Consider the following 18024-nt stretch of genomic DNA (forward strand, 5'->3'; position numbering starts at 1 on the left):
GGGAGGGACGCTCAGCGCTGTGAGTGAGGGGAGGGACGCTCAGCGCTGTGAGTGAGGGGAGGGACGCTCAGCGCTGTGAGTGAGGGGAGGGACGCTCAGCGCTGTGAGTGAGGGGAGGGACGCTCAGCGCTGTGAGTGAGGGGAGGGACGCTCAGCGCTGTGAGTGAGGGGAGGGACGCTCAGCGCTGTGAGTGAGGGGAGGGACGCCCAGCGCTGTGAGTGAGGGGAGGGACGCTCAGCGCTGTGAGTGAGGGGAGGGACGCTCAGCGCTGTGAGTGAGGGGAGGGACGCTCAGCGCTGTGAGTGAGGGGAGGGACGCTCAGCGCTGTGAGTGAGGGGAGGGACGCTCAGCGCTGTGAGTGAGGGGAGGGACGCTCAGCGCTGTGAGTGAGGGGAGGGACGCTCAGCGCTGTGAGTGAGGGGAGGGACGCTCAGCGCTGTGAGTGAGGGGAGGGACGCCCAGCGCTGTGAGTGTGGGGAGGGACGCTCAGCGCTGTGAGTGAGGGGAGGGACGCTCAGCGCTGTGAGTGAGGGGAGGGACGCTCAGCGCTGTGAGTGAGGGGAGGGACGCTCAGCGCTGTGAGTGAGGGGAGGGACGCTCAGCGCTGTGAGTGAGGGGAGGGACGCTCAGCGCTGTGAGTGAGGGGAGGGACGCTCAGCGCTGTGAGTGAGGGGAGGGACGCTCAGCGCTGTGAGTGAGGGGAGGGACGCTCAGCGCTGTGAGTGAGGGGAGGGACGCTCAGCGCTGTGAGTGAGGGGAGGGACGCTCAGCGCTGTGAGTGAGGGGAGGGATGCCCAGCGCTGTGAGTGTGGGGAGGGACGCTCAGCGCTGTGAGTGAGGGGAGGGACGCTCAGCGCTGTGAGTGAGGGGAGGGACGCTCAGCGCTGTGAGTGAGGGGAGGGACGCTCAGCGCTGTGAGTGAGGGGAGGGACGCTCAGCGCTGTGAGTGAGGGGAGGGACGCTCAGCGCTGTGAGTGAGGGGAGGGACGCTCAGCGCTGTGAGTGAGGGGAGGGACGCCCAGCGCTGTGAGTGAGGGGAGGGACGCTCAGCGCTGTGAGTGAGGGGAGGGACGCTCAGCGCTGTGAGTGAGGGGAGGGACGCTCAGCGCTGTGAGTGAGGGGAGGGACGCTCAGCGCTGTGAGTGAGGGGAGGGACGCTCAGCGCTGTGAGTGAGGGGAGGGACGCTCAGCGCTGTGAGTGAGGGGAGGGACGCTCAGCGCTGTGAGTGAGGGGAGGGACGCTCAGCGCTGTGAGTGAGGGGGAGGGACGCCCAGCGCTGTGAGTGTGGGGAGGGACGCTCAGCGCTGTGAGTGAGGGGAGGGACGCTCAGCGCTGTGAGTGAGGGGAGGGACGCTCAGCGCTGTGAGTGAGGGGAGGGACGCTCAGCGCTGTGAGTGAGGGGAGGGACGCTCAGCGCTGTGAGTGAGGGGAGGGACGCTCAGCGCTGTGAGTGAGGGGAGGGACGCTCAGCGCTGTGAGTGAGGGGAGGGACGCTCAGCGCTGTGAGTGAGGGGAGGGACGCTCAGCGCTGTGAGTGAGGGGAGGGACGCCCAGCGCTGTGAGTGAGGGGAGGGACGCTCAGCGCTGTGAGTGAGGGGAGGGACGCTCAGCGCTGTGAGTGAGGGGAGGGACGCTCAGCGCTGTGAGTGAGGGGAGGGACGCTCAGCGCTGTGAGTGAGGGGAGGGACGCTCAGCGCTGTGAGTGAGGGGAGGGACGCTCAGCGCTGTGAGTGAGGGGAGGGACGCTCAGCGCTGTGAGTGAGGGGAGGGACGCTCAGCGCTGTGAGTGAGGGGAGGGACGCTCAGCGCTGTGAGTGAGGGGAGGGACGCCCAGCGCTGTGAGTGTGGGGAGGGACGCTCAGCGCTGTGAGTGAGGGGAGGGACGCTCAGCGCTGTGAGTGAGGGGAGGGACGCTCAGCGCTGTGAGTGAGGGGAGGGACGCTCAGCGCTGTGAGTGAGGGGAGGGACGCTCAGCGCTGTGAGTGAGGGGAGGGACGCTCAGCGCTGTGAGTGAGGGGAGGGACGCTCAGCGCTGTGAGTGAGGGGAGGGACGCCCAGCGCTGTGAGTGAGGGGAGGGACGCTCAGCGCTGTGAGTGAGGGGAGGGACGCTCAGCGCTGTGAGTGAGGGGAGGGACGCTCAGCGCTGTGAGTGAGGGGAGGGACGCTCAGCGCTGTGAGTGAGGGGAGGGACGCTCAGCGCTGTGAGTGAGGGGAGGGACGCTCAGCGCTGTGAGTGAGGGGAGGGACGCTCAGCGCTGTGAGTGAGGGGAGGGACGCTCAGCGCTGTGAGTGAGGGGAGGGACGCCCAGCGCTGTGAGTGTGGGGAGGGACGCTCAGCGCTGTGAGTGAGGGGAGGGACGCTCAGCGCTGTGAGTGAGGGGAGGGACGCCCAGCGCTGTGAGTGAGGGGAGGGACGCTCAGCGCTGTGAGTGAGGGGAGGGACGCTCAGCGCTGTGAGTGAGGGGAGGGACGCTCAGCGCTGTGAGTGAGGGGAGGGACGCTCAGCGCTGTGAGTGAGGGGAGGGACGCTCAGCGCTGTGAGTGAGGGGAGGGACGCTCAGCGCTGTGAGTGAGGGGAGGGACGCTCAGCGCTGTGAGTGAGGGGAGGGACGCTCAGCGCTGTGAGTGAGGGGAGGGACGCTCAGCGCTGTGAGTGAGGGGAGGGACGCTCAGCGCTGTGAGTGAGGGGAGGGACGCTCAGCGCTGTGAGTGAGGGGAGGGACGCCCAGCGCTGTGAGTGTGGGGAGGGACGCTCAGCGCTGTGAGTGAGGGGAGGGACGCTCAGCGCTGTGAGTGAGGGGAGGGACGCTCAGCGCTGTGAGTGAGGGGAGGGACGCTCAGCGCTGTGAGTGAGGGGAGGGACGCTCAGCGCTGTGAGTGAGGGGAGGGACGCTCAGCGCTGTGAGTGAGGGGAGGGACGCTCAGCGCTGTGAGTGAGGGGAGGGACGCTCAGCGCTGTGAGTGAGGGGAGGGACGCTCAGCGCTGTGAGTGAGGGCAGGGACGCTCAGCGCTGTGAGTGAGGGGAGGGACGCCCAGCGCTGTGAGAGTGGGGAGTGTAGCACAGATAGATACAGTGCGGGGGGGGGGGGAGTGTAGCACAGATAGATACAGTGCGGGGGGGAGTGTAGCACAGATAGATACAGTGCGGGGGGGAGTATAGCACAGATAGATACAGTGCGGGGGGGGGGAGTGTAGCACAGATAGATACAGTGCGGGGGGCGGGGAGTGTAGCACAGATAGATACAGTGCGGGGGGGGGGGGGCGGGAGTGTAGCACAGATAGATACAGTGCGGGGGGGGAGTGTATCACAGATAGATACAGTGCGGGGGGGGGAGTGTAGCACAGATAGATACAGTGCGGGGGGGAGTGTAGCACAGATAGATACAGTGCGGGGGGGGGGAGTGTAGCACAGATAGATACAGTGCGGGGGGGGGAGTGTAGCACAGATAGATACAGTGCGGGGGGGGAGTGTAGCACAGATAGATACAGTGTGGGGGGGGGAGTGTAGCACAGATAGATACAGTGCGGGGGGGGGGGGGGAGTGTAGCACAGATAGATACAGTGCGGGGGGGGGGGAGTGTAGCACAGATAGATACAGTGTGGGGGGGAGTGTAGCACAGATAGATACAGTGCGGGGGGGGAGTGTAGCACAGATAGATACAGTGCGGGGGGGAGTGTAGCACAGATAGATACAGTGCGGGGGGGAGTGTAGCACAGATAGATACAGTGCGGGGGGGGGGAGTGTTGCACAGATAGATACAGTGCGGGGGGGAGTGTAGCACAGATAGATACAGTGCGGGGGGGAGTGTAGCACAGATAGATACAGTGCGGGGGGGGGGAGTGTTGCACAGATAGATACAGTGCGGGGGGGAGTGTAGCACAGATAGATACAGTGCGGGGGGGGGGAGTGTAGCACAGATAGATACAGTGCGGGGGGGGGAGTGTAGCACAGATAGATACAGTGCGGGGGGGGGGGGAGTGTAGCACAGATAGATACAGTGCGGGGGGGAGTGTAGCACAGATAGATACAGTGCGGGGGGGGGGGGAGTGTAGCACAGATAGATACAGTGCGGGGGGGGGGGAGTGTAGCACAGATAGATACAGTGCGGGGGGGAGTGTAGCACAGATAGATACAGTGCGGGGGGGGGGGAGTGTAGCACAGATAGATACAGTGCGGGGGGGGGGAGTGTAGCACAGATAGATACAGTGCGGGGGGGAGTGTAGCACAGATAGATACAGTGCGGGGGGGGAGTGTAGCACAGATAGATACAGTGCGGGGGGGGAGTGTAGCACAGATAGATAGAGTGCGGGGGGGAGTGTAGCACAGATAGATACAGTGCGGGGGGAGTGTAGCACAGATAGATACAGTGCGGGGGGGGGAGTGTAGCACAGATAGATACAGTGCGGGGGGGGGGAGTGTAGCACAGATAGATACAGTGCGGGGGAGGAGTGTAGGAGTGTAGCACAGATAGATACAGTGCGGGGGAGGAGTGTAGGAGTGTAGCACAGATAGATACTGTGCGGGGGGGAGTGTAGCACAGATAGATACAGTGCGGGGGGGGGAGTGTAGCACAGATAGATACAGTGCGGGGGGGGGAGTGTAGCACAGATAGATACAGTGTGGGGGGGAGTGTAGCACAGATAGATACAGTGCGGGGGGGGGGAGTGTAGCACAGATAGATACAGTGCGGGGGGGAGTGTAGCACAGATAGATACAGTGCGGGGGGAGTGTAGCACAGATAGATACAGTGCAGGGGGGGAGTGTAGCACAGATAGATACAGTGCGGGGGGGGGAGTGTAGCACAGATAGATACAGTGCGGGGGGGGGGGAGTGTAGCACAGATAGATACAGTGTGGGGGGGAGTGTAGCACAGATAGATACAGTGCGGGGGGGGAGTGTAGCACAGATAGATACAGTGCGGGGGGGGGAGTGTAGCACAGATAGATACAGTGCGGGGGGGGGGGGAGTGTAGCACAGATAGATACAGTGCGGGGGGGGAGTGTAGCACAGATAGATACAGTGCGGGGGGGGAGTGTAGCACAGATAGATACAGTGCGGGGGGGAGTGTAGCACAGATAGATACAGTGCGGGGGGGAGTGTAGCACAGATAGATACAGTGCGGGGGGGGAGTGTAGCACAGATAGATACAGTGCGGGGGGGGGAGTGTAGCACAGATAGATACAGTGCGGGGGGGGGGAGTGTAGCACAGATAGATACAGTGCGGGGGGGAGTGTAGCACAGATAGATACAGTGCGGGGGGGAGTGTAGCACAGATCGATACAGTGCGGGGGGAGTGTAGCACAGATAGATACAGTGCAGGGGGGGAGTGTAGCACAGATAGATACAGTGCGGGGGGGGGGAGTGTAGCACAGATAGATACAGTGCGGGGGGGGGAGTGTAGCACAGATAGATACAGTGCGGGGGGGGAGTGTATCACAGATAGATACAGTGCGGGGGGGAGTGTAGCACAGATAGATACAGTGCGGGGGGGGGAGTGTATCACAGATAGATACAGTGCGGGGGGGGGAGTGTTGCACAGATAGATACAGTGCGGGGGGGAGTGTAGCACAGATAGATACAGTGCGGGGGGGGGGAGTGTAGCACAGATAGATACAGTGCGGGGGGGAGTGTAGCACAGATAGATACAGTGCGGGGGGGGAGTGTAGCACAGATAGATACAGTGCGGGGGGGGGGGGAGTGTAGCACAGATAGATACAGTGCGGGGGGGGAGTGTAGCACAGATAGATACAGTGCGGGGGGGAGTGTAGCACAGATAGATACAGTGCGGGGGGGAGTGTAGCACAGATAGATACAGTGCGGGGGGGGGGAGTGTAGCACAGATAGATACAGTGCGGGGGGGAGTGTAGCACAGATAGATACAGTGCGGGGGGGGGGGGGAGTGTAGCACAGATAGATACAGTGCGGGGGGGGGAGTGTAGCACAGATAGATACAGTGCGGGGGGGAGTGTAGCACAGATAGATACAGTGCGGGGGGGGAGTGTAGCACAGATAGATACAGTGCGGGGGGGGAGTGTAGCACAGATAGATACAGTGCGGGGGGGGGGGAGTGTAGCACAGATAGATACAGTGCGGGGGGGGGAGTGTAGCACAGATAGATACAGTGCGGGGGGGGAGTGTAGCACAGATAGATACAGTGCGGGGGGGGAGTGTAGCACAGATAGATACAGTGCGGGGGGGGGAGTGTAGCACAGATAGATACAGTGCGGGGGGGGAGTGTAGCACAGATAGATACAGTGCGGGGGGGGGGAGTGTAGCACAGATAGATACAGTGCGGGGGGGGAGTGTAGCACAGATAGATACAGTGCGGGGGGGGAGTGTAGCACAGATAGATACAGTGCGGGGGGGAGTGTAGCACAGATAGATACAGTGCGGGGGGGGGGGAGTGTAGCACAGATAGATACAGTGCGGGGGGGAGTGTAGCACAGATAGATACAGTGCGGGGGGGAGTGTAGCACAGATAGATACAGTGCGGGGGGGGGAGTATAGCACAGATAGATACAGTGCGGGGGGGGAGTGTAGCACAGATAGATACAGTGCGGGGGGGGGGGAGTGTAGCACAGATAGATACAGTGCGGGGGGGGAGTGTAGCACAGATAGATACAGTGTGGGGGGGGAGTGTAGCACAGATAGATACAGTGCGGGGGGGGGAGTGTAGCACAGATAGATACAGTGCGGGGGGGGGGAGTGTAGCACAGATAGATACAGTGCGGGGGGGGAGTGTAGCACAGATAGATACAGTGCGGGGGGGAGTGTAGCACAGATAGATACAGTGCGGGGGGGAGTGTAGCACAGATAGATACAGTGCGGGGGGGGGGAGTGTAGCACAGATAGATACAGTGCGGGGGGGGGAGTGTAGCACAGATAGATACAGTGCGGGGGGGATTGTAGCACAGATAGATACAGTGCGGGGGGGGAGTGTAGCACAGATAGATACAGTGCGGGGGGGGGGGGGAGTGTAGCACAGATAGATACAGTGCGGGGGGGGGAGTGTAGCACAGATAGATACAGTGCGGGGGGGAGTGTAGCACAGATATATACAGTGCGGGGGGGGAGTGTAGCACAGATAGATACAGTGCGGGGGGGAGTGTAGCACAGATAGATACAGTGCGGGGGGGAGTGTAGCACAGATAGATACAGTGCGGGGGGGAGTGTAGCACAGATAGATACAGTGCGGGGGGGGGGGAGTGTAGCACAGATAGATACAGTGCGGGGGGGGGGGGAGTGTAGCACAGATAGATACAGTGCGGGGGGGGGGGGGGGAGTGTAGCACAGATAAATGTTCTCTCCCTCTCTTCTCCTTTCTCTCCCTCCCTCTTTTCTCCTTTTTTCTCTCTCCCTCCCTTCTCCTTTCTCTCTCTCCCTCTCTTCTCCTTTCTCTCTCCCACCTCCTTTCTCACTCTCCCTCCCTCTTTTGCAGGGTGAATCACCCAAACATCTTACAGCTGATTGATACGTTTGAAACCAAGAAAGAATTTTACATCATCCAAGAACTGTGAGTTTTCTGTATCCTAAAATCCAGTAACAGGGGAGTGAGGGGAGGAGAAGACAGGCAGCGTGTCCCTGTGTGTGTGTGTGTGTGTGTGCAGTGACAGGAGGGGACAGGCTGCGTGTCCCTGTGTGTGTGTGTGTGCAGTGACAGGAGGGGACAGGCTGCGTGTCCCTGTGTGTGTGTGTGTGTGTGTGCAGTGACAGGAGGGGACAGGCTGCGTGTCCCTGTGTGTGTGTGCAGTGACAGGAGGGGACAGGCTGCGTGTCCCTGTGTGTGTGTGTGTGTGTGCAGTGACAGGAGGGGACAGGCTGCGTGTCCCTGTGTGTGTGTGCAGTGACAGGAGGGGACAGGCTGTGTGTCCCTGTGTGTGTGTGTGCAGTGACAGGAGGGGACAGGCAGCGTGTCCCTGTGTGTGTGTGTGTGCAGTGACAGGAGGGGACAGGCTGCGTGTCCCTGTGTGTGTGTGTGTGTGTGTGTGTGTGTGCAGTGACAGGAGGGGACAGGCTGCGTGTCCCTGTGTGTGTGTGTGTGTGTGTGCAGTGACAGGAGGGGACAGGCTGCGTGTCCCTGTGTGTGTGTGTGTGCAGTGACAGGGGGGGACAGGCTGTGTGTCCCTGTGTGTGTGTGTGTGTGTGTGTGTGTGTGTGTGTGTGTGTGTGTGTGCAGTGACAGGAGGGGACAGGCTGCGTGTCCCTGTGTGTGTGTGCAGTGACAGGAGGGGACAGGCTGCGTGTCACTGTGTGTGCACGCAGTGATAGAAGGGGACAGGCAGCGTGTCCCTATGTGTGTGTCCCTGTGTGTGCAGTAACAGGAGGGGACAGGCTGTGTGTCCCTGTGTGTGTGTGCAGTGATAGAAGGGGACAGGCTGCATGTCCCTGTGTGTGTGTGCAGTGATAGAAGGGGACAGGCAGCATGTCCCTGTGTGTGTGTGCAGTGACAGGAGGGGACAGGCAGCATGTCCCTGTGTGTGTGTGCAGTGACAGGAGGGGACAGGCTGTGTGTGTTTGTGCAGTGACAGGAGGGTTCAGGCTGCATGTCCCTGTGTGTGTGTGCAGTGATAGAAGGGGACAGGCAGCATGTCCCTGTGTGTGTGTGCAGTGACAGGAGGGGACAGGCTGTGTGTGTTTGTGCAGTGACAGGAGGGTTCAGGCTGCATGTCCCTGTGTGTGTGTGCAGTGACAGGAGGGGACAGGCTGCATGTCCCTGTGTGTGTGCAGTGACAGGATGGGACAGGCAGCATGTCCCTGTGTGTGTGTGTGCAGTGATAGGAGGGGACAGGCTGCGTGTCCCTGTGTGTGTGTGTGCAGTGACAGGAGGGGACAGGCTGTGTGTCCCTGTGTGTGCAATGACAGGAGGGGATAGGCTGCGTATCCCTGTGTGTGTGCAATGACAGGAGGGGATAGGCTGCGTGTCTGTGTGTGTGTGTGTGTGTGTGCAGTGACTGGAGGGGACAGGCTGCGTGTTCCTGTGTGTGTGTGTGCAGTGACAGGAGGGGACAGGCTGCATGTCCCTGTGTGTGTGTGCAGTGACAGGAGGGGACAGGCTGTGTGTGTGCAGTGGCAGGAGAGGACAGGCTGCGTGTCCCTGTGTGTGTGTGTGTGTGTGTGCAGTGACAGGAGGGGACAGGCTGCGTGTCACTGTGTGTGTGCGCAGTGACAGGAGGGGACAAGGCTGTGTGTCCCTGTGTGTGTGTGCAGTGACAGGAGGGGACAGGCTGCGTGTCCCTGTGTGTGCAGTGACAGGAGGGGACAGGTTGCGTGTCCCTGTGTGTGTGCAGTGACAGGAGGGGACAGGCTGCGTGTCCCTGTGTGTGTGTGCAGTGACAGGAGGGGACAGGCTGCGTGTCCCTGTGTGTGCAGTGACAGGAGGGGACAGGCTGCGTGTCACTGTGTGTGCGCGCAGTGATAGAAGGGGACAGGCAGCATGTCCCTGTGTGTGTGTGCAGTGACAGGAGGGGACAGGCTGTGTGTGCAGTGACAGGAGGGTTCAGGCTGCCTGTCCCTGTGTGTGTGTGCAGTGACAGGAGGGGACAGGCTGCGTGTCCCTGTGTGTGTGTGTGTGTGTGTGTGCAGTGATAGGAGGGGACAGGCTGTGTGTCCCTGTGTGTGTGCAGTGACAGGAGGGGACAGGCTGCGTGTTCCTGTGTGTGTGTGCTGTGACAGGAGGGTACAGGCTGCATGTCCCTGTGTGTGTGTGCAGTGACAGGAGGGGACAGGCTGTGTGTGTGCAGTGACAGGAGGGGACAGGCTGTGTGTCCCTGTGTGTGTGCAGTGACAGGAGGGGACAGGCTGTGTGTCCCTGTGTGTGCAGTGATAGGAGGGGACAGGCAGCATGTCCCTGTGTGTGTGCTGTGACAGGAGGGGACAGGCTGTGTGTCCCTGTGTGTGTGTGTGCAGTGACAGGATGGGACAGGCAGCATGTCCCGGTGTGTGTGCAGTGACAGGAGGGGACAGGCTGCGTGTCCCTGTGTGTGTGTGCAGTGACTGGAGGGGACAGGCTGCGTGTTCCTGTGTGTGTTTGCAGTGACAGGAGGGTACTGGCTGCATGTCCCTGTGTGTGTGTGCAGTGACAGGAGGGGACAGGCTGTGTGTGTGCAGTGACAGGAGGGTACTGGCTGCATGTCCCTGTGTGTGTGTGCAGTGACAGGAGGGGACAGGCTGTGTGTGTGCAGTGACAGGAGGGGACAGGCTGCGTGTCCCTGTGTGTGTGTGTGCAGTGACAGGATGGAACAGGCAGCATGTCCCTGTGTGTGTGTGTGCAGTGACAGGAGGGGACAGGCTGTGTGTCCCTGTGTGTGTGCAGTGACAGGATGGGACAGGCAGCGTGTCCCTGTGTGTGTGTGTGCAGTGACAGGAGGGGACAGGCTGCGTGTCCCTGTGTGTGTGTGCAGTGACTGGAGGGGACAGGCTGCGTGTTCCTGTGTGTGTGTGCAGTGACTGGAGGGGACAGGCTGCATGTCCCTGTGTGTGTGTGTGTGTGTGTGTGTGTGTGTGTGTGTGTGTGTGTGTGTGTGTGTGTGTGTGTGTGCAGTGACTGGAGGGGACAGGCTGCGTGTTCCTGTGTGTGTGTGCAGTGACAGGAGGGGACAGGCTGCATGTCCCTGTGTGTGTGTGTGCAGTGACAGGAGGGGACAGGCTGTGTGTGTGCAGTGACAGGAGGGGACAGGCAGCATGTCCCTGTGTGTGTGTGTGTGTGCAGTGACAGGAGGGGACAGGCTGCATGTCCCTGTGTGTGTGTGCAGTGACAGGAGGGGACAGGCTGCATGTCCCTGTGTGTGCAGTGACTGGAGGGGACAGGCTGCGTGTCCCTGTGTGCGCAGTGACAGGAGGGGACAGGCTGCGTGTCCCTGTGTGTGCTGTGACTGGAGGGGACAGGCTGCGTGTCCCTGTGTGTGTGTGCAGTGACAGGAGGGGACAGGCTGTGTGTCCCTGTGTGTGCAGTGACTGGAGGGGACAGGCTGCGTGTCCCTGTGTGCGCAGTGACAGGAGGGGACAGGCTGCGTGTCCCTGTGTGTGCAGTGACTGGAGGGGACAGGCTGTGTGTCCCTGTGTGTGTGTGCAGTGACAGGAGGGGACAGGCTGTGTGTCCCTGTGTGTGTGTGTGTGCAGTGACAGGAGGGGACAGGCTGCGTGTCCCTGTGTGTGTGTGTGTGTGCGCAGTGAAAGGAGGGGACAGGCTGCGTGTCCCTGTGTGTGTGTGCAGTGACAGGAGGGGACAGGCTGCGTGTCCCTGTGTGTGTGCAGTGACAGGAGGGGACAGGCTGCGTGTCCCTGTGTGTGTGTGCAGTGACTGGAGGGGACAGGCTGCGTGTCCCTGTGTTGGTGTTGGGGACTCACCGCCTCTCTCTCTCTCGCAGGGCGACAGGAGGGGACAGGCTGCGTGTCCCTGTGTGTGTGTGTGCAGTGACAGGAGGGGACAGGCTGCGTGTCCCTGTGTGTGTGTGTGCAGTGACAGGCTGTGTGTCCCTGTGTGTGTGTGCAGTGACAGGAGGGGACAGGCTGTGTGTGTGTGTGTGTGTGTGTGTGTGTGTGTGTGCGCGCAGTGACAGGAGGGGACAGGCTGCGTGTCCCTGTGTGTGTGCAGTGACAGGAGGGGACAGGCTGCGTGTCCCTGTGTGTGTGCAGTGACTGGAGGGGACAGGCTGCGTGTTCCTGTGTGTGTGCAGTGACAGGAGGGGACAGGCTGCGTGTCCCTGTGTGTGTGTGCAGTGACAGGAGGGGACAGGCTGTGTCCCTGTGTGTGTGTGCAGTGACAGGAGGGGGCAGGCTGCATGTCCCTGTGTGTGTGTGTGTGTGCAGTGACAGGAGGGGACAGGCTGTGTGTCCCTGTGTGTGCAGTGATAGGAGGGGACAGGCTGTGTGTCCCTGTGTGTGTGCAGTGACAGGAGGGGACAGGCTGCGTGTCCCTGTGTGTGTGTGTGTGTGTGTGTGTGTGTGCAGTGACAGGAGGGGACAGGCTGCGTGTCCCTGTGTGTGTGTGTGTGCGCAGTGACAGGAGGGGACAGGCTGCGTGTCCCTGTGTGTGTGTGTGCAGTGACTGGAGGGGACAGGCTGCGTGTCCCTGTGTGTGTGTGTGTGTGTGTGTGTGTGTGTGCAGTGACAGGAGGGGACAGGCTGCGTGTCCCTGTGTGTGTGTGTGCAGTGACTGGAGGGGACAGGCTGCGTGTCCCTGTGTGTGTGTATGTGTGCAGTGACTGGAGGGGACAGGCTGCGTGTCCCTGTGTGTGTGTGTGTGTGTGTGCAGTGACAGGAGGGGACAGGCTGCGTGTCCCTGTGTGTGCAGTGACTGGAGGGGACAGGCTGCGTGTCCCTGTGTGTGTGTGTGCAGTGACAGGAGGGGACAGGCTGCGTGTCCCTGTGTTGGTGTTGGGGACTCCCCGCCTCTCTCTCTCTCGCAGGGCGACAGGAGGGGACAGGCTGCGTGTCCCTGTGTGTGTGTGCAGTGACAGGAGGGGACAGGCTGCGTGTCCCTGTGTGTGCAGTGACAGGAGGGGACAGGCTGCGTGTCACTGTGTGTGCGTGCAGTGATAGAAGGGGACAGGCAGCATGTCCCTGTGTGTGTGTGCAGTGACAGGAGGGGACAGGCTGTGTGTGCAGTGACAGGAGGGTTCAGGCTGCCTTTCCCTGTGTGTGTGTGCAGTGACAGGAGGGGACAGGCTGCGTGTCCCTGTGTGTGTGCAGTGACAGGAGGGGACAGGCTGTGTGTCCCTGTGTGTGCAGTGATAGGAGGGGACAGGCTGCGTGTCCCTGTGTGTGTGCAGTGACAGGAGGGGACAGGCTGCGTGTTCCTGTGTGTGTGTGCAGTGACAGGAGGGTACAGGCTGCATGTCCCTGTGTGTGTGTGCAGTGACAGGAGGGGACAGGCTGTGTGTGTGCAGTGACAGGAGGGGACAGGCTGTGTGTCCCTGTGTGTGTGCAGTGACAGGAGGGGACAGGCTGTGTGTCCCTGTGTGTGCAGTGATAGGAGGGGACAGGCTGCGTGTCCCTGTGTGTGTGTGCAGTGACAGGATGGGACAGGCAGCATGTCCCTGTGTGTGTGCTGTGACAGGAGGGGACAGGCTGCGTGTCCCTGTGTGTGTGTGCAGTGACAGGAGGGGACAGGCTGCGTGTCCCTGTGTTGGTGTTGGGGACTCCCCGCCTCTCTCTCTCTCGCAGGGCGACAGGAGGGGACAGGCTGCGTGTCCCTGTGTGTGTGTGCAGTGACAGGAGGGGACAGGCTGCGTGTCCCTGTGTGTGTGTGTGCGCAGTGACAGGAGGGGACAGGCTGCGTGTCCCTGTGTTGGTGTTGGGGACTCCCCGCCTCTCTCTCTCTCGCAGGGCGACAGGGGGGGATGTGTTTGACTGGATCCTGGAGCAGGGCAATTACTCTGAGAAAGATGCCAGTAATGTGATCCGGCAGGTGCTGGAAGCCTTATCTTATCTGCACAACCTGCATATCATCCACCGCAACCTGAAGGTACCACAGGCCCACCTTTAAGACCCACCTTAAGACACAGCCGCTTAACGAAGCGTACGAGTAGCACTGTGGATATTCTGAACACACGATACATAAAGCTTGGCCCCCTGCAGACGCACTTACCAGAACTCCCTCCTACTGTCTCTGTACGTTCTCCCTACCTACCAATTAGACTGTAAGCTCCTCGGGGCAGGGACTCCTCTTCCTTAATGTTATGTTTGTCTAAAGCACTTATTCCCATGACCTGTTATTTATATTATCTGTTATTTATTGGATTACCACATGTATTACTGCTGTGAAGCGCTGTGTACATTAAAGGCGCTATATAAATAAAGACATACAAAACAATACCACAGGGAAAGGGGTTGTGTGACGGCCTGCAGGTCTCAGGCAGGGGAGGGGTTAAGTGACGGCCTGCAGGTCTCTGGCAGGGGAGGGGTTAAGTGACGGCCTGCAGGTCTCTGGCAGGGGAGGGGTTAAGTGACGGCCTGCAGGTCCCTGGCAGGGGAGGGGTTAAGTGACGGCCGGCAGGTCTCTGGCAGGGGAGGGGTTAAGTGACGGCCTGCAGGTCCCTGGCAGGAAAGGGGTTAAGTGACGGCCTGCAGGTCCCTGGCAGGGGAGGGGTTAAGTGATGAGCTGCATGTCTCTGGGATTAATCAAATGTATCTCTGGCTCCCCCAGCTGGAGAATTTGATGTATTACAATCAGGATAATCACTCCAAAGTCGTTCTGAGAGATTTCTATCTGTCGTGTTTTGAAAGTGGAGAAATCACCGAGCCCTGCGGGACTCCGGAGTACTTAGGTACGTGGCCTTTTTACTATGTGCAGATTTAGGGATGGGAAAGAAGGTGTCAGGAGAGGAAAGGAATAATCAGGCAGCATGCAGTATGAAGAAGGTTACAAAAGACAAAGTGGGAGATGCTGAGGACAGTGGACGTGTGAGGAAAGGCTGAGGGACTGAGCAACATGAAGGACAAATAAGAGGGAACATTACATATCTTCTCTATCACTTTGTCTTCCATCCTCCACTGCCCCCGCCTCTGTACATTTCTCCGCCTCTAGCCCCGGAGGTTGTAACAAGACACAGATACGGGCGTCCTGTGGACTGTTGGGCAGTTGGAGTTGTCATGTTCATTCTGTAAGTATGGGTGGCCCTCTCCTCTCACCCCCCTCACCCCTCTCCTCTCACCCCCCTCACCCCTCTCTGAAACCTCCTACCCATCTCCTCTGCCTGCAACCTTTCAACCGTCAACTCTCACCTCACCCCAACCTCTTCCCCTCCACCTCTCACCCCTCTCCCCTAGAGTCTCTCACCCCTCTCCTCCCCCCCAGCCTCTCACCTCTCTCCTCTTTCAGTCTCTCTGGGAATCCCCCTTTCTATGATGAGAATGAGGAAGAAAATATTGAAAGTCACAACAAGAAAATCTTCCGCAAAATTCTGGCAGGAGAATACGAGTTTGACTCCCCATATTGGGACATCATCTCCCCGTCAGGTACATGTCCCACTGTATGTGACACAGGTGGTCCCCGTGAGTCCCCTATGGAGACAGGCTGACCTCCTCTTGTACGTGGTGACACAATTAGTTATGTGGCTCATGTTTGTTTCTGACAGCAAAGGATCTTGTGTCGCGTCTGATGGACATGGACCAGGCGCAAAGAATCACAGCACAGGACGCCTTGGGGCACATCTGGTGAGAGCCGCGTCACAGCCAGGAGCAGAGCCCGCGTCACACAGCCAGGAGCAGAGCCCGCGTCACACAGCCAGGAGCAGAGCCCGCGTCACACACAGGAGCAGAGCCCGCGTCACACACACAGGAGCAGAGCCCGCGTCACACACACACACAGGAGCAGAGCCCGCGTCACACACACAGGAGCAGAGCCCGCGTCACACACACACACACAGGAGCAGAGCCCGCGTCACACACACACACAGGAGCAGAGCCCGCGTCACACACACAGGAGCAGAGCCCGCGTCACACACAGGAGCAGAGCCCGCGTCACACAGCCAGGAGCAGAGCCAGCGTCACACACAGGAGCAGAGCCCGCGTCACACACAGGAGCAGAGCCCGCGTCACACACACACAGGAGCAGAGCCCGCGTCACACACACACAGGAGCAGAGCCCGCGTCACACACACACAGGAGCAGAGCCCGCGTCACACACACACAGGAGCAGAGCCCGCGTCACACACAGGAGCAGAGCCCGCGTCACACACACACAGGAGCAGAGCCCGCGTCACACACACACACACAGGAGCAGAGCCCGCGTCACACACACACAGGAGCAGAGCCCGCGTCACACAGCCAGGAGCAGAGCCCGCGTCACACACAGGAGCAGAGCACGCGTCACACAGCCAGGAGCAGAGCCCGCGTCACACACAGGAGCAGAGCCCGCGTCACAGCCAGGAGCAGAGCCCGCGTCACAGCCAGGAGCAGAGCCCACGTCACACACAGGAGCAGAGCCCGCGTCACACACAGGAGCAGAGCCCGCGTCACACAGCCAGGAGCAGAGCCAGCGTCACACACAGGAGCAGAGCCCGCGTCACACACAGGAGCAGAGCCCGCGTCACACACACACAGGAGCAGAGCCCGCGTCACACACACACAGGAGCAGAGCCCGCGTCACACACACACAGGAGCAGAGCCCGCGTCACACACACACAGGAGCAGAGCCCGCGTCACACACAGGAGCAGAGCCCGCGTCACACACACACAGGAGCAGAGCCCGCGTCACACACACACACACAGGAGCAGAGCCCGCGTCACACACACACAGGAGCAGAGCCCGCGTCACACAGCCAGGAGCAGAGCCCGCGTCACACACAGGAGCAGAGCCCGCGTCACACAGCCAGGAGCAGAGCCCGCGTCACACACAGGAGCAGAGCCCGCGTCACACAGCCAGGAGCAGAGCCCGCGTCACACACAGGAGCAGAGCCCGCGTCACAGCCAGGAGCAGAGCCCGCGTCACACACAGGAGCAGAGCCCGCGTCACACACACACACAGGAGCAGAGCCCGCGTCACACACACACATGAGCAGAGCCCGCGTCACACACACACAGGAGCAGAGCCCGCATCACACAGCCAGGAGCAGAGCCCGCGTCACACACAGGAGCAGAGCCCGCGTCACACAGCCAGGAGCAGAGCCCGCGTCACACAGCCAGGAGCAGAGCCCGCGTCACACACACACAGGAGCAGAGCCCGCGTCACACACACACAGGAGCAGAGCCCGCGTCACACACACACAGGAGCAGAGCCCGTGTCACACACACAGGAGCAGAGCCCGCGTCACACACAGGAGCAGAGCCCGCGTCACACACACAGGAGCAGAGCCCGCGTCACACACACACAGGAGCAGAGCCCGCGTCACACACACAGCCAGGAGCAGAGCCCGCGTCACACACACAGGCGCAGAGCCCGCGTCACACACACACAGGAGCAGAGCCCGCGTCACACACACACAGGAGCAGAGCCCGCGTCACACACACACAGGAGCAGAGCCCGCGTCACACAGCCAGGAGCAGAGCCCGCGTCACACACAGGAGCAGAGCCCGCGTCACACACAGGAGCAGAGCCCGCGTCACACACAGGAGCAGAGCCCGCGTCACACACAGGAGCAGAGCCCGCGTCACACAAAGGAGCAGAGCCCGCGTCACACACAGGAGCAGAGCCCGCGTCACACACAGGAGCAGAGCCCGCGTCACAGCCAGGAGCAGAGCCCGCGTCACACACAGGAGCAGAGCCCGCGTCACAGCCAGGAGCAGAGCCCGTGTCACACACAGGAGCAGAGCCCGCGTCACAGCCACGAGCAGAGCCTGCGTCACACACAGGAGCAGAGCCCGCGTCACAGCCAGGAGCAGAGCCCGTGTCACACAGCCACGAGCAGAGCCCGCGTCACACACAGGAGCAGAGCCCGCGTCACACACACAGCCACGAGCAGAGCCCGCGTCACACACACACAGGAGCAGAGCCCGCGTCACACACACACAGGAGCAGAGTCCGCGTCACACACATACAGGAGCAGAGCCCGCGTCACACACACACAGGAGCAGAGCCCGCGTCACACAGCCAGGAGCAGAGCCCGCGTCACACACATACAGGAGCAGAGCCCGCGTCACACACACACAGGAGCAGAGCCCGCGTCACACAGCCAGGAGCAGAGCCCGCGTCACACACATACAGGAGCAGAGCCCGCGTCACACACACACAGGAGCAGAGCCCGCGTCACACACACACAGGAGCAGAGCCCGCGTCACACACACACAGGAGCAGAGCCCGCGTCACACACACAGCCAGGAGCAGAGCCCGCGTCACACACATACAGGAGCAGAGCCCGCGTCACACACACACACAGGAGCAGAGCCCGCGTCACACACACAGCCAGGAGCAGAGCCCGCGTCACACACAGGAGCAGAGCCCGCGTCACACACACACACAGGAGCAGAGCCCGCGTCACACACACACAGGAGCAGAGCCTGCGTCACACACACAGGCGCAGAGCCCGCGTCACACAGCCACGAGCAGAGCCCGCGTCACACACAGGAGCAGAGCCCGCGT

The 18024-nt window shown here is 61.0% G+C and overlaps 1 protein-coding gene across 2 annotated transcripts in view; it reads left to right on the forward strand.

The window, feature by feature from the left end:
- Positions 1-18024, forward strand: part of LOC142486529 (caM kinase-like vesicle-associated protein) — a 60897-nt gene that overhangs the window by 37018 nt on the left and 5855 nt on the right. For both annotated transcript variants that reach the window (XM_075585109.1, XM_075585110.1), the window contains 6 exons: positions 7444-7518; positions 13332-13470; positions 14152-14272; positions 14533-14608; positions 14827-14963; positions 15083-15161. In XM_075585109.1, coding sequence (XP_075441224.1) covers positions 7444-7518; positions 13332-13470; positions 14152-14272; positions 14533-14608; positions 14827-14963; positions 15083-15161 — 627 coding nt within the window. The remainder of the gene's footprint in view (positions 1-7443; positions 7519-13331; positions 13471-14151; positions 14273-14532; positions 14609-14826; positions 14964-15082; positions 15162-18024) is intronic.

Source organism: Ascaphus truei, unplaced genomic scaffold (genome assembly GCF_040206685.1).
Source record: "Ascaphus truei isolate aAscTru1 unplaced genomic scaffold, aAscTru1.hap1 HAP1_SCAFFOLD_934, whole genome shotgun sequence".
In the NCBI taxonomy this organism is placed as follows: domain Eukaryota; kingdom Metazoa; phylum Chordata; class Amphibia; order Anura; family Ascaphidae; genus Ascaphus; species Ascaphus truei.